General features: G+C 38.7%; 1 protein-coding gene across 1 annotated transcript in view; it reads right to left on the bottom strand.

Moving 5' to 3' along the window:
- The window catches only part of LOC128666904 (cytochrome P450 2C18), a 241981-nt gene that overhangs the window by 41413 nt on the left and 183303 nt on the right, over window positions 1–17265 (bottom strand). The window contains exon 6 of the mRNA XM_053721717.1: window positions 11419–11560. Coding sequence (XP_053577692.1) covers window positions 11419–11560 — 142 coding nt within the window. The remainder of the gene's footprint in view (window positions 1–11418; window positions 11561–17265) is intronic.

Raw genomic sequence — 17265 nt, 5'->3', positions numbered from 1 at the left:
TGTAAATATAGGAGTTTTTAGTGTATCAGAGGGTTGTGGTTTTATTTCTTTATTCTCTTTCTTCTTTGGTATTAAATATTTATCTCTATCGTCATTTAAAGCTCTAAGATACCCATTTTGCACCAAATCTAACGGATATCCTTTTTCCAGAAATCTATCCTTTAATATGATAGACTGTTTGATATATCCTTCTACTGAACTACAGTTGCGCCTAATGCGCCTGAATTGTCCGTATGGCACGTTTTTCTTCCAGCTGTAGTAGTGATTACTCTTAAAATTAAGGAAACTGTTACAATCTACTTTTTTAAAAAACGTTTCAGATGATATAGTACCAATTTCTGAAAAATATAAGGACAGGTCTAAATAATCGATTCTCGTTGTTTGGATATTACTTGTAAATTCGAGACCAAACTCATTAAGGTTAAAGATAAGGTAATCTATATATCGGCCATAGAACACCAGACTCGCACTCATAGGAGACCCATAAACATGGGTCTCCTCAAATTTGCCCATATAGAGATTGGCAAAACTGGGTGCGAATCTGGTGCCCATGGCCGTACCTTTTATCTGGAGGTAGTACCTTCCCTGATAGATGAAGTAATTATGATGCAATATAAAACGTATTATATCAGTAATGAACAATTGTTGTTTATGGGGCATGTATATATCGGTCTCCAAATAAGATTGGATCACTGTCAGACCCTTATCGTGGGGAATATTGGAGTACAACGAGCTGACATCGCTCGTTATCCACCAAATATCAGAACTATTTTCAGTCAATCCTAAATTAGTGAGTTTATTGAGTAGATCGGTGGAATCTTTGATATAGGAAGGCAAAGTAATTACATGCTTCTGTAGAAATGAATCCACATAGGCAGAAAGATGGTCAGTTAAACTGTCAATGCCAGCCACTATAGGCCTCCCAGGGGGATTGGACGTGTCCTTGTGAATTTTGGGAAGGTGGTAATAGAAAGCAACACACGGATTTTTAGGATAAAGATACTCTTTTTCTTTTTTAGTGATAATTCCTTCATCAAATCCTTCAGATAGAAGGGATAAAAGTTGTTTGGAAAAAATATGGGTCGGATTAATGGGTAGAACCCTATAGTGGCTGGCGTCATTAAGAATTCTGTCTGCTTCCCGGATGTAATCTTGAATATTCTGAAGTACCGTCCGACCTCCCTTATCCGCTTGACGTATTACCAGACTACTGTTGGTACTTAGGGAGTTGAGGGCTTGTCGTTCTCCCGGACTTAAATTGCTCTTGTATCTGGATTTCTTGGGCAATTTTTCAAGGTCTTTAAGAACCATGGATTGGTATATACTGATATGTGAGTTTTTGGTCCTAGGGGGATTAAAGTTGGATCTCGGTTTAAAATCCGTGTGTATGTATTTCTCAGTAAGTTGTTCCAGCAGAGTGTCAGGTTCATAAGCCAGAATGCCATCATTCAGACGCTCATGCATAGTGTCTAAAATAATAGGCTTGTTGGAGGTGTGTTTAAGTCGTTTTTCAGCAAAAAACTTTTGTAGAGACAATTTCCTAGTAAAATTGTTAACATCCACAAATAACTGAAACATATTAGAATTATTGGAAGGACAAAATGATAGCCCTTTTCCCAGTACCCTAATCTCATCATCAGTTAGCTCATGGTTGGACAGATTAAAAATACCTTTTCTAAATTTTAGTAATTTTTCTTTTTTGGTGGTTGTAGATCTTCCTCTACTTCCCCGTTTCCGTGCGCTCTTTTTTGACGCGGTGGTCGGGGGGACATAGACCACTGCTCTACTGGGTGGTTTTGGCCCACCTCTAAAAAAGGGGTGCGACACAGATCTCCATTGTGTGGAGTCGGGGGATTATTGGGAGGTTGTTGATCCTCTCTATTTAATACATGGTATCTATTTTCTGACTCAAAAGATCTAAAGGTGGTTCCAGATTGGGAGTACCGTTATATTCACATGAATATAGTTCTTGATTATTATAACACTTTTTATACTATCACAGCTCTAGGTCTACTTAACACCTGTGATCCAATTTTTAAATAACATAACATCACACACCACTACATAATGGCCCTACACATATGTTTTCACTTACATCTTTATTTCATCTCACTCAATACTTGAGTTTTCCCTCAACTCAATTATTTATTTATTTCACATACTATCTTCCATCACTTATCTATACCGTATACCAGGTATTAATATCACTTCTAGCTTCCATGATCTTATATATGTGAAACTATCACTACTCACTATTCGTATAGTATATTATAACACTGATGCTAAAATAGGTTGCCCTTCTATTGATCCAAATATTCTTACATTACCTCATTCTTAATGCACTTCTATCCTACTTCACTCTTCTTCACCATCATAGTTTACTACACCTGGACTGAAAAATGGCATCACATTTATTATCATACTCTCCATTATAGTTAGATAACTATTCACATAATAGCCTCACTGCTCACATATATTATTATTTATTAATATTGATATAATTATAGGTTGCTCCTATATGGATTTAACATATCACATTATCACGTCCACAGTACATTTTCTTTTCTCATCTTATTTCTACTCTCTGTCACAACTAACGATAATAGATTTGATAAATGCTATTACACTCAATGTAATGCTCCATAATATAGTCAGACAACACTTTTTATAATAATAGCCAACTTCATGGCCACAATATGATCATGTTTTCTCACATAATTTAATAGTAATGTAGTCTATCTTTAATACTCAATCTAGTTTTAACTTCAATACCTCTGTGGTTTAGCACATAGGAATTATGAATCTGTTAGGCACTCCATATTATATGTATTCTTTTAGGGATCACCACAAATTGAGTTATGCCTATGTTTACGCGTTAGTGACATTTTGTTAACAAGCTCCTTTAGGCATTTAGTAGACACCCCGATCTTACTATTTAGCCTTGCGCTGTATACAATGCCAGAATTTATTACTATCGTCATCTTTGTCCGCCCCTTCACGTTCTCTTTTTCCTAACTAATAGATAATATGTCAGAATATAGGCTGCCCTGACACTTGTTAGCCGCATTGGGCTATGAGAGTGGTTAGTTTCATATTGACGAATCCGTGTAATGGGCTTTGATTTATAGTACTACCATTCCCTTGGACTGACCCATCATATTACACCATACAATTTCCCCTAACCTATCAATAGCCAATACGTCAGAGTATAGGGCTGATTTGATCATTTATTAGCCGCAATGGGTTTTGAGAGTGTGTATTCTCACACTAACGGGCTCAGAATAACGGGTTTTGAGAGAGTGTATTATCTCTTCAGATATGCGTCAGCACAATATGCCTTTAAGACGGCTATGGACACTTCGATCTAACTACTTAGTATTGTGCCGTAGTTAAAGCAATCACATAGTTAGAATACCATTCTGGTCTGCCTCCTCACGCCCACTCTCTTTCATACAATTATCGCCTTTGGGATGGCTATGGACACTCCTATCTTACTGTTTAGTATAGTGCCGTAGTAAAAGCAATCACATAGTTAGAATATCGGTCTGGCCTGCCTCCTCACGCCCACTCTCATTCATACAATTTCGCTTTCCAATCATTGGCTCACACGTCAGAACATTAGGCTGACTAGACAGCTGTCAGCCGTAAACAGACCTTGAGAAGTGTTGTTTTATCACGTATTTAGAAACAATATCTTCGGTTCTCACTCAGTAAAATCAAATCAAGCTTAGGAGTAGTATGCAGATTAACAAATCCCTTACAACCCTCAGTTCCCACTTTGAAACGCCAAGAAATAGGCGCCAAATAAATAATAGACTTGTATAGCTTTAGTCTAGTGCAAAGACATGCGCACTCTAACACTTAACACGCCAACTTATTTTGTTACTTTGTAACAGTTGCATTACATACACATCTCAAATATGGAGGAAATTATAATGATAACACTATGGGATAATAAGAACAAAAGGTATGTGATTCCGTTTTGTTTGTTTGTTTCAAACAATTAATGTGAGTGATGTATTGTTTAGGACGCCCAAGTTTGTGAAGGTGGCTTTTTAAATGTGATTGCTTATCATTGGTGCTATAAAAATTGAACACACTATGAACATATGTTTGTTTAATTCCATTAATATGAAATTGTTTCAAATTATTTTATGCAATCCTGATGTATTATTATGTAGTGAAATATATGGACTTTTTTCTACAATTATTATATGTGGCACCTTATGAACAATTGACTGATGAAATGTATATTCTTCCAATGTATTAACATAATTGACTGATGAAATGTTTATTTTTCAATGCATTAATGGATTTTTTAACATATGACAGATTAGTCATCTTGTTTATTACAATTTGATTGGCTGACTGTCACACATATGCAATTCACCGTTATTGTATAATACTGTCCCTTTAAGATACTAATACAAATTCCTTTAAATACCTCCCTCAACCTTATGTCAGTGCTTGGTATTGATTCTCTGTCCGCCCAAGCTCCCCCCAAACCTCCCAACCTGTTTGGTGATCACTCAGTTCGGATACTGACAGCCTGTGCCTTCCTAACTTCACACAGACCTGCTTCGCTAATCCGGAACTTGGCCTCTGTGACGTCACACGCCGAACTCAGCCGCCACAAGCCAGCTCTCACCGCTCTCACCGCTGACTCCGCTGCTGCGGTTTACTCTCTACTACAGCCCGCTAAAGGTACCATTACTAAGAAGATCTCTCATAAGTTTTGTCAACCTGTCTTTAGTGCTAATTCCTTATCAAAGTACCACTCCCCATTTTTTCTGACACTTTGTTTTTGCCTGACCCTCCGCTGATTTTGTTACCTTACTCATTGGCCATTATATCTCCATTTTGCGCATATTTACTGTTTTTCATATATTCTATTAGTGATTACAAGGAAGCAAGATACACTGCTGAAAACCTTAATTTTTACTTGCTGCGTCAGCCATAGTTCAATCTGCTGCAACTTGCATATCATATAACAAACTGCTTCATGTGTGTGTGCTGGGATTTTACTTGTTACACCGGGGTAATGCTCATGTAACTTCCTGCTACATACTTAGCAACAACCTCTCAAATTTTATATATATCAGCAGCTGTGGTCCAACTCCTATTTTTTGTCTTCTTTCCAGACATTACAGAAATACCAAGCCCTTTAATAAAATGGACCCAACTGATATGTCAGCTCATATGCAAACATTAAGCACTAAAGTAGATATGTTAACTGAAGGGCTCACAGCACTCAAATTAGAGAATGATAATTTAAAAACATACATAAAGGAGGTAGTGGATAGAAAACCCCCTCCCCAGGAACCCAAAATTAGTGCTCCTGAACCTTTTACAGGTGATAGAAAAACTTTCAGAGAATTTAAGAACTCATGTTATCTATTGTTTACCCTCAAACCATATACCTATCCTAATGATAGGATAAAGGTTATGACCACCATATCTTACTTAAGAGCAGAGCCCAGAGCATGGGCAAACACCTTTTTGGAGCATAACGATGAGATCCTTAATTCCTTAGACTCCTTTTTCTCTGCCCTTGCACAAATCTATGATGACCCCTTTAAACAACAGACGGCTGAAACAGCTATGAGGTCTCTAAAGCAGAGGAAAAGAGAGGTTGAGGAATATATCTCCGAATTTAAAAGATGGGCTCCTGACACCCAATGGAACAACTTGTCTCTGCGAAACCAATTTCGCCTAGGGTTGTCAGAAGCCATCAAGGATGAACTATCACGTACCCAAATACCCCCTACTCTTGAACAACTAATAGATCTCAGTATTTGTATAGATAGGAGGCTTAGGGAAAGACATCATGAAAGAAGTAGTCACAACACACCCTATAGGCAAAAAACCACATCAACTCCACCCACAACACATTCAAAATCCCCAGCTGAACCTATGGATATCGCTTTCCTACGAGGTCCTCTGAGCTCCCAGGAAAAATTAAGGCGTCGCACAAATAATCTGTGCATGTACTGCGCATCAGAAGACCATGGGGTCAGAGACTGTCCCAACTTAACCCGTCAAAGAAAGGGTAAGTTGCTTACTCTCACTTCCTCAATAAAAAGCATTCTCAAATCTGCTCTTTACTGTAAAATTCCTCTTGTCTTACAGTGGGACCAAACTCGGGTGACACTTCAAGGGATCATTGACTCCGGTGCCTCTCTTTCTTACATTGACGCTACTTTCTGTAAAATAAATAATATACCCTTGCATAAAAAACTGTCTCCTGTCTACTTAAGGGGAATTGATGGTAAGGTTCTCTCCACTGGTCCAGTTACCTTCGAAACCATTCCCATCTTAATGTCAACAGAATGCCATCACAGGGAGTATATTAAATTTGACGTTATTACCTCTCCTGATTTTCCTTTGATATTAGGGTTACAGTGGCTTCGGCAACATGATCCCTTGATATCATGGTCCTCACTCTCCTTACAATTTAACTCTGAGTACTGCAAAACTACCTGTTTCCCACATCTACTTCTACAAAACACCTCAGAGAATTTACAGTCAAATGTACCTATGGAATATGCAGAGTTCAAAGATGTATTTAGTAAAACCCAATCTGAAACTCTTCCTCCACACAGGCCGTATGACTGCCCCATAGATTTACTACCTGGAGCAGTCATACCATGTGGTCACATATTCCCTCTCTCCAAACCGGAATTACTTCACCTCAGATCCTACATCGACGAAAATTTGAAGAAAGGCTTCATCAGGCCATCAACCTCCCCTGCTGCAGCAGGTACCTTTTTTGTAAAAAATAAGGACGGTTCCTTAAGACCTATAGTGGATTATAGGCAGTTAAATAAAATAACCATAAAAAACCGTTACCCCTTACCGCTGATTTCGGAACTAATTGAGCGGTTGGTAGGCTCTAAGATCTTCACCAAGTTAGATCTTAGGGGCGCGTACAACTTGATCAGGATGCGGGCAGGAGACGAATGGCTGACTGCTTTTCGTACCCGTTATGGGTTATACGAATATGTAGTTATGCCATTCGGTCTCTGCAATGCCCCTGCCACCTTCCAGCACCTGATCAATGACATCTTAAAGGATGTGCTAGACACCTACGTCGTTATCTACTTGGACGACATTTTAATATTCTCAAAAACCCTCGCTGAGCACAAGATGCATGTCCGTCAGGTTCTTACACGTCTACGAAACAATTCATTATTTGTGAAGGCCGAAAAATGTACGTTCCACGTAAACAGTATTCCTTTCCTGGGCTACATCATATCTGATATGGGAATACGCATGGACGAAAATAAGATCAAAACAGTATTAGATTGGCCTGTTCCCACAACCAGAAAACAAGTTCAAAGTTTTCTTGGTTTCGCCAACTTTTACAGAAAATTTATTAAGAACTATTCTACTCTGGCAAAACCACTCACTGATCTCACAAAACAAAATATCAAATTTGTCTGGTCCAACACCGCCCAAGAAGCTTTCGACAAACTGAAGACAACTTTCACATCTGCTCCTATCCTTAGGTATCCTAACACCGAACTCCCATTCACCCTTGAAGTAGATGCCTCAGACTTCGCTCTTGGAGCCATCCTGTCGCAAAGAGAGTCTCACCAACAACCACTGCACCCAGTAGCTTACTACTCTAGGTCCTTGACCTCTGCAGAAAGACATTACCCAGTGGGTGAGAAGGAGCTCCTTGCCATAAAGGCTGCTTTCGAACAATGGAGACACCTACTTGAAGGAGCCTCAACACCTACCATTGTATACACTGACCACAGGAATTTACAGTTTCTTAAATCCACTAGAACGCTTTCTGCCCGCCAAGTCCGCTGGAATCTTTTCCTATCACGCTTCAACTTCCTCATCACTTACAGACCTGCGAGCAAAAATGGCAAAGCAGATGCTCTCTCTCGGATACCACACACATTGGTAGATCATACCTTTAACCGGCACGTTATCCCAGAAAATAATTTCCTTCTCTTCTTGATAGATTCCCTACCACTTCTTCGGTCCGAACAAATCAAAGACCCATTAAAACCTCTACATCTTTTACGGAAGAATAACGACGGTGTTTATTGCCACAACCAGAAGTTCTACGTTCCCCCTTCTCTACGTGACCAACTTCTACGCTCTGCACATGACTTACCTCTGGGTGGACATTGTGGGTTGCAAAAAACGAAAGAACTTCTACAGAGGTCATATTGGTGGCCTACCATCCTTCCTGATGTTACTCAGTTCATAAACACCTGTCGAGCCTGTACCATCTCGAAAAGAAGTAAGAGGCCTCCCTTCGGACTTCTGCTTACCACACCTACTCCTGATAAACCCTGGCAAGAAATCGCTTTGGACTATATAGCAGATCTTCCAAAATCAGACAAAAACACAACTATACTTGTTGTAGTAGATCTGTTTAGTAAAATGCTCCACCTGATACCTTATCACAAGCTCCCAACTGCTGCTGAGACAATCCATTTGTTGCTTGTGAATGTCATTAAACTACATGGACTTCCTAGTAAAATATTAACTGACCGTGGGTCTCAGTTCACTAGCTCTTTATGGTCTGCTTTCTGTAAACAGTTCTCCATTGACAAATCCCTGTCCTCTTCATATCATCCTCAGACAAACAGACAGACAGAGAGGTGCAACCAATGGGTGGAGCAGTTCCTACGAACATTTTGTCATAATAACCAACATTCTTGGTCCCAACAGTTACACTTTGCTGAATTCGTCTTCAACAATACTATACACTCAACCACTAAACAGACACCCTTCTATACCAACTATGGTTTTCATCCAAAATTCCAATATCTTCCAGACTTAGCCGCAACCCATCCTCACATATCAGACCTAACCTCCACCATGGACTCAAATTTCACTACTGTGAAACATGCCATTGAAGACGCAAAACTTATACAGAAAAGATACTATGACTTACGCCGTACACCTCCACCTGCATACTCTGTTGGAGATCTCGTATGGCTCTCTACCAAGAATCTTCGATTATCCACACCATCAAGGAAACTCTCACCACTCTTCATAGGACCTTTTCCTATACAAAAGGTCATAAATTGTAACGCAGTTCGCCTCACTCTGCCAACCAGCTTAAAAATACATCCTACCTTCCACGTCTCTCTTCTAAAACCCTACCGCCATGTTCGTGACCGTGGCTTAGATGCCACCTTGCCTCCTGTTTCTGTGGACCCTAACCTGGAATATGAGGTTGAGGATATTTTGGACAGCAGACTATCGAGGGGTGTGTTGCAATATCTTATTAAATGGAAAAACTACCCTTTGGAACATAACTCTTGGGAACCTTCTTCTAGCATCTCCGCACCCAGGCTGATATCCCGATTCCATCAGAGGTTTCCTGATCGGCCTCGATCTTGAGCTTCGGTGCCGCTCCTTGGAGGGGGTATCCTGTCACACATATGCAATTCACCGTTATTGTATAATACTGTCCCTTTAAGATACTAATACAAATTCCTTTAAATACCTCCCTCAACCTTATGTCAGTGCTTGGTATTGATTCTCTGTCCGCCCAAGCTCCACCCAAACCTCCCAACCTGTTTGGTGATCACTCAGTTCGGATACTGACAGCCTGTGCCTTCCTAACTTCACACAGACCTGCTTCGCTAATCCGGAACTTGGCCTCTGTGACGTCACACGCCGAACTCAGCCGCCACAAGCCAGCTCTCACCGCTCTCACCGCTGACTCCGCTGCTGCGGTTTACTCTCTACTACAGCCCGCTAAAGGTACCATTACTAAGAAGATCTCTCATAAGTTTTGTCAACCTGTCTTTAGTGCTAATTCCTTATCAAAGTACCACTCCCCATTTTTTCTGACACTTTGTTTTTGCCTGACCCTCCGCTGATTTTGTTACCTTACTCATTGGCCATTATATCTCCATTTTGCGCATATTTACTGTTTTTCATATATTCTATTAGTGATTACAAGGAAGCAAGATACACTGCTGAAAACCTTAATTTTTACTTGCTGCGTCAGCCATAGTTCAATCTGCTGCAACTTGCATATCATATAACAAACTGCTTCATGTGTGTGTGCTGGGATTTTACTTGTTACACCGGGGTAATGCTCATGTAACTTCCTGCTACATACTTAGCAACAACCTCTCAAATTTTATATATATCAGCAGCTGTGGTCCAACTCCTATTTTTTGTCTTCTTTCCAGACATTACACTTACTATGGACCAATGGTATTCTAGGCTCCTCCTATTATCAGGTGCTAATGATTAAGATTATTTAGATGTAGGGTATATATATAGCAAGTGTTCCTTAATGTTGTATGAAGCCTGATGAAACAGCTTGTTGCTGAGAAACGCGTCGCTCTGTTTTTATTATTTTAATAAATTAATTTTTATATTTGAACACTTGCTGCTATTATTTGCCACCATCCTTTCACCCTTGGCTGAGAGGGATACATTCTCTGATAACCCTGATTGCTGCTGTATCCTGAATCTGCCCTGATTCCCATTCTCCCTGGATGATCCACCTGTGTCCTGTTGGCCTGTGATCTAGTCTGGTGGGTGACTATTTTGATCCCACCTTGCCTCTATAGCATCAAAGGAGATGCTACAACTATTGTGAGTACCACTCTTCTATCTCACAAGTGATTTATCCGTGTATAAGCATTACTAGGCCATATAGGCACCTTTGTCTCCTCTTATCTCTCTGATACAGACATCACACCATTGCCGGCTGCTGGTCTTCTGGGTGACTGTTATAGATCCCAGACTGCTCCCTTAGCACTGATTGAGGTGCTCTTCTAAATGTGAGTTCAATCTCTCATACATATAGTTGATTTTGGACCAAACAATATTGGGCCATGTGGCGCATCTGTCTATTTTGTCTTTTTTAAACACCAAACATGTTAATGTTTATAAAGATAATACCTTTATTTACCATTCCCCAGTTTTGCATAACCAACACGGTTATATTAATATACTTTTTACCTTTGTGATTACCTTGTATCTAAGATTCTGCAGACTGCCCCTTTATCTCAGTTCTTTTGACAGACTTGCATTTTAGCCAATCAGTGCTGACTCATAGGTAACTCCTAGGGAACTGAGCAACATGTTATCTATATGGCACACATGAACTAATTCCCTCTAGCTATTAAAAACAGTCAACATGCATTCAAATAAGAAGCGGCATTCAGGGGCTTAGAAATTAGCATATGAGCCTACCTAGGTTTAGCTTTCAACTAAGAATACCAAGAGAACAAAGCAAATGATATGATAAAAGTAAATTGGAAAGTTGTTTAAAATTACATGCCCTATCTGAATCATGAATGTTTAATTTGGACTTTACTGTCCCTTCAAGTATTATCTATAAGTTGCTGTAACATGCTAAATTATCTTGAGATTATTGGTAAATATGTTACAGAATTATTATTATTATCTAATTCTCTTTACCTTCAACATCAGGATGCTTTAGAAGGATCAGTATACCGTACCGTAAGGTGGTGCTTACTGTTTCGGTACCAGCGCCAAATAAATCAAATGTGGTATTAACGGCACCATCCATGTGAAACTCTGTGTTTGGCATATTCTTCTCCTGAGGAGATAGGACACAAGATAGAAAACAAAAAGTTATAATGCAACTATACATTCAAGAAAATTCAAGATTATATTATATATAAACTTGTAGAGTCAAGTGGTCTAAATCTGCTGGGAGAGTCTAATTTTACCAGTTGCATCTTAAATATCTCCCTTAACCCCTTAGTGACCAGACCATTTTTCAATTTTCTGTCCGTTTGGGACCAAGGCTATTTTTACATTTCTGCTGTGTTTGTGTTTAGCTGCAATTTTCCTCTTACTCATTTATTGTACCCACACATATTATATACCGTTTTTCTCGCCATTAAATGGACTTTCTAAAGATACAAATTTTTTTTTCATCATATCTTATAATTTACTATAAAAAAATATAAAATATCAGGAAAAAATGGAAAAAAACACACTTTTTCTAATGTTGACCCCCCCAAAATCTGTTACACATAAACAACCACCAAAAAACACCCATGCTTAATAGTTTCTAAATTTTGTCCTGAGTTTAGAAATACCCAATGTTTACATGTTCTTTGCTTTTTTTTTGCAAGTTATAGGGCAATAAATACAAGAAGCACTTTGCTATTTCCAAACCATTTTTTTTCAAAATTAGCGAAAGTTACATTGGGACACTGATATCTGTTAGGAATCACTGAATATCCCTTCACAACACATGTATATATATATTTTAGTAGACAACCCAAAGTATTGATCTAGGCCCATTTTGATATATTTCATGCCATCATTTCACCGCCAAATGCGATCAAATAAAAAAAATTGTTAACTTTTTTACTAACTTTAGATTTCTCACTGAAATGATTTACAAACAGATTGTCAAATTATGGCAGACATGGTTGTAAATGCTTCTCTGGGATCATTTATATAGCAGACATATATGGCTTTGGCACTAGTGAAGGCGTTAATTAGGTAGCGTGTAGGCTTTTTATTTTTTTTTATATATATGCAGTATTGGATCCCCCCTTAGCCCCCAACCTTTGTGATCCCCACCAAACATCACTCTAACCCTCCCCCCTCTACCTATTTGCCGGCATCTTGGGTACTGGCAGCTGTCGGGCAGTACCCAGTTGTCAAAATGTTATGCTTTTTTGCCATAAAACAATAAACCCAATTTTTTCTGTAGTGTAGCTGCCCCCCCCCCTCAATACCCTTCCCCCCTCCCAGATCCCTTTCCCAACATTTATTCCCCCCGTCTCCCTCTCCCTCCTTCCCCCTTCCTCCCTCCTCCCTTTAAAGTTGTGTAGCCCGCGCTTGTGCGCCCCCACCCCCCTGCTCCTGACATTTTCCATGCACTGATGGACAAGGGACAAGAACTGTCTCTCTCTCTGCATCGGATGCTTAAAAAAAGGTATTGCAGTGATGCCTCAATATTGAGGCATCGCTGCAATACCCTGAAAGCGGCTGGAAGCGATCACTATCGCTTCCAGCACTTGAAACCCCAGTGGACGTGCCAGGCACGTTCTTGGTCCTTAACGACCACTTTTTGTAGGACGTGCCTGGCACGTTCTCGGTCGTTAAGGGATAAATATTGCTGCTTTATCTGAATCATGAAAGTTTAATTTTGACTTGAGTGTCCCTTTAAAGGGACATTGAACTGCTGAGTACAACTCCAATAGAATCGTTAGTACTCACCATGTTATTGCTTTTTCATCCTGCGCTGCAGCTGTCTTCAAAATCATTCTCTTATTTAACCCCTTACGATTATTAATAAGTGAAGCTCTGTATCTTCACACTGGGCACCGCCATCTTGGAGCTTATCTTTATTTTGTAACCTTTAAACTGTGCAAAAAACCTGCAAAATAGTAACTCTTATACTCTCTATTATGTGAGCGAAACTGAAGTGAAAGGTACAGCTGTCAAACAGCAGATCTGTGAAAATGATCTGCTTCTGTCACAGGATGAAACAATACGTGTGCTACAAGATGGCAGCGCCCAGTATAAAATGCAGGACTTTAGCAAATGGATTCTGTAATAAGAGAACAGCTTTAAAGAGAGCTGCAGGTACAGGAGGGAATACAAAAGCAAGTGATTAGTAACCATTCTACTGTAGTTGTAGTCAGGAGTTTAATGTCCCTTTAAAGGGACATAAAACCCCAAAATTTTCTTTCATTATTCAGTTAATCAACAGTTTTTTAATGTTTTTTTCCAATTTACTTCTATTATCAAATGTGCTTATGTTATTCTTTGTTGAAGAGATATCTAGATAGGTAACATGCACATGTCTGAAGGACTACATGACAGGAAATAGTGCTGCCATCTAGTGCTCTTGCTAACGTATAACATTAGTACTACATAACAGGAAATAGTGCTGCCATCTAGTGCTCTTGCTAACGTATAACATTGTTGCAATAGTGCTGCCATCTAGTGCTCTTGCTAATGTATAACATTAGTATTACATAACAGGAAATAGTGCTGTCATCTAGTGCTCTGCTAATGTATAACATTAGTACTACATGACAGGAAATAGTGCTGCCATCTAGTGCTCTTGCAAATGTATAACATTAGTACTACATAACAGGAAATAGTGCTTCCCTCTAGTGCTCTTGCTAATGTATAACATTAGTACTACATGACAGGAAATAGTGCTGCCATCTAGTGCTCTTGCTAATGTATAACATTAGTACTACATGACAGGAAATAGTGCTGCCATCTAGTGCTCTTGCTAATGTATAACATTAGTACTACATGACAGGAAATAGTGCTGCCATCTAGTGCTCTTGCTAATGTATAACATTAGTACTACATGACAGGAAATAGTGCTGCCATCTAGTGCTCTTGCTAATGTATAACATTAGTACTACATGACAGGAAATAGTGCTCCCATCTAGTGCTCCTGCTAATGTATAACATTAGTACTACATGACAGGAAATAGTGCTGCCATCTAGTGCTCTTGCTAATGTATAACATTAGTGCTACATGACAGGAAATAGTGCTACCATCTAGTGCTCTTGCTAATGTATAACAATAGTACTACATGACAGGAAATAGTGCTGCCATCTAGTGCTCTTGCTAATGTATAACATTAGTACTACATGACAGGAAATAGTGCTACCATCTAGTGCTCTTGCTAATGTATAACATTAGTACTACATGACAGGAAATAGTGGTACCATCTAGTGCTCTTGCTAATGTATAACAATAGTACTACATGACAGGAAATAGTGCTGCCATCTAGTGCTCTTGCTAATGTATAACATTAGTACTACATGACAGGAAATAGTGCTGCCATTCTGTGCTCTTACTAATGTATAACATTAGTACTACATGACAGGAAATAGTGCTGCCATCTAGTGCTCTTGCTAACGTATAACATTAGTACTACATGACAGGAAATAGTGCTGCCATCTAGTTCTCTTGCTAATGTATAACATTAGTACTACATGACAGGAAATAGTGCTGCCATCTAGTGCTCTTGCTAATGTATAACATTAGTACTACATGACAGGAAATAGTGCTGCCATCTAGTGCTCTTGCTAATGTATAACATTAGTACTACATAACAGGAAATAGTGCTGAGATCTAGTGCTATTGTTAATGTATAACATTAGTACTACATGACAGGAAATAGTGTTGCCATCTAGTGCTCTTGCTAATGTCTAACATTAGTACTACATGACAGGAAATAGTGTTGCCATCTAGTGCTCTTGCTAATGTATAACATTAGTACTACATGACAGGAAATAGTGCTGCCATCTAGTGCTCTTGCTAATGTATAACATTAGTATTACATGACAGGAAATAGTGCTGCCATCTAATGCTCTTGCTAATGTATAACATTAGTACTACATGATAGGAAATAGTGCTGCCATCTAGTGCTCTTGCTAATGTATAACATTAGTACTACATAACAGGAAATAGTGCTACCATCTAGTGCTCTTGCTAATGTATAACATTAGTACTACATGACAGGAAATAGTGCTGCCATCTAGTGCTCTTGCTAATGTATAACATTAGTACTACATGACAGGAAATAGTGCTGCCATCTAGTGCTCTTGCTAATGTATAACATTAGTATTACATGACAGGAAATAGTGCTGCCATCTAGTGCTCTTGCTAACGTATAACATTGTTGCCATCTAGTGCTGCTGCTAATGTATAACATTAGTACTACATGACAGGAAATAGTGCTGCCATCTAGTGCTCTTGCTAATGTATAACATTAGTGCTACATGACAGGAAATAGTGCTACCATCTAGTGCTCTTGCTAATGTATAACAATAGTACTACATGACAGGAAATAGTGCTGCCATCTAGTGTTCTTTCTAATGTATAACATTAGTACTACATGACAGGAAATAGTGCTACCATCTAGTGCTCTTGCTAATGTATAACATTAGTACTACATGACAGGAAATAGTGCTACCATCTAGTGCTCTTGCTAATGTATAACAATAGTACTACATGACAGGAAATAGTGCTGCCATCTAGTGCTCTTGCTAATGTATAACATTAGTACTACATGACAGGAAATAGTGCTGCCATTCTGTGCTCTTACTAATGTATAACATTAGCACTACATGACAGGAAATAGTGCTGCCATCTAGTGCTCTTGCTAACGTATAACATTAGTACTACATGACAGGAAATAGTGCTGCCATCTAGTGCTCTTGCTAATGTATAACATTAGTACTACATGACAGGAAATAATGCTGCCATCTAGTGCTCTTGCTAATGTATAACATTAGTACTACATGACAGGAAATAGTGCTGCCATCTAGTGCTCTTGCTAATGTATAACATTAGTACTACATAACAGGAAATAGTGCTGCCATCTGGTGCTATTGTTAATGTATAACATTAGTACTACATGACAGGAAATAGTGTTGCCATCTAGTGCTCTTGCTAATGTCTAACATTAGTACTAAATGACAGGAAATAGTGTTGCCATCTAGTGCTCTTGCTAATGTATAACATTAGTACTACATGACAGGAAATAGTGCTGCCATCTAGTGCTCTTGCTAATGTATAACATTAGTATTACATGACAGGAAATAGTGCTGCCATCTAGTGCTCTTGCTAATGTATAACATTAGTACTACATGACAGGAAATAGTGCTGCCATCTAGTGCTCTTGCTATATATAAACTTGTAGAGTCAAGTGGTCTAAATCTGCTGGGAGAGTCTAATTTTACCAGTTGCATCTTAAATATCTCCCTTAACCCCTTAGTGACCAGACCATTTTTCAATTTTCTGTCCGTTTGGGACCAAGGCTATTTTTAAATTTCTGCTGTGTTTGTGTTTAGCTGCAATTTTCCTCTTACTCATTTACTGTACCCACACATATTATATACCGTTTTTCTCGCCATTAAATGGACTTTCTAAAGATACAATTTTTTTTTTTCATCATATCTTATAATTTACTATAAAAAAATATAAAATATCAGGAAAAAATGGAAAAAAACACACTTTTTCTAATGTTGACCCCCCCAAAATCTGTTACACATCAACAACCACCAAAAAACACCCATGCTAAATAGTTTCTAAATTTTGTCCTGAGTTTAGAAATACCCAATGTTTACATGTTCTTTGCTTTTTTTTTGCAAGTTATAGGGCAATAAATACAAGAAGCACTTTGCTATTTCCAAACCATTTTTTTTCAAAATTAGCGAAAGTTACATTGGGACACTGATATCTGTTAGGAATCACTGAATATCCCTTCACAACACATGTATATATATATTTTAGTAGACAAC

This window comes from Bombina bombina, chromosome 7, assembly GCF_027579735.1.
Source record: "Bombina bombina isolate aBomBom1 chromosome 7, aBomBom1.pri, whole genome shotgun sequence".
In the NCBI taxonomy this organism is placed as follows: Eukaryota; Metazoa; Chordata; class Amphibia; order Anura; family Bombinatoridae; genus Bombina; species Bombina bombina.
Note: the sequence above shows the minus strand (reverse complement) of the source record. Positions and strands in the feature narration are given on the sequence as shown.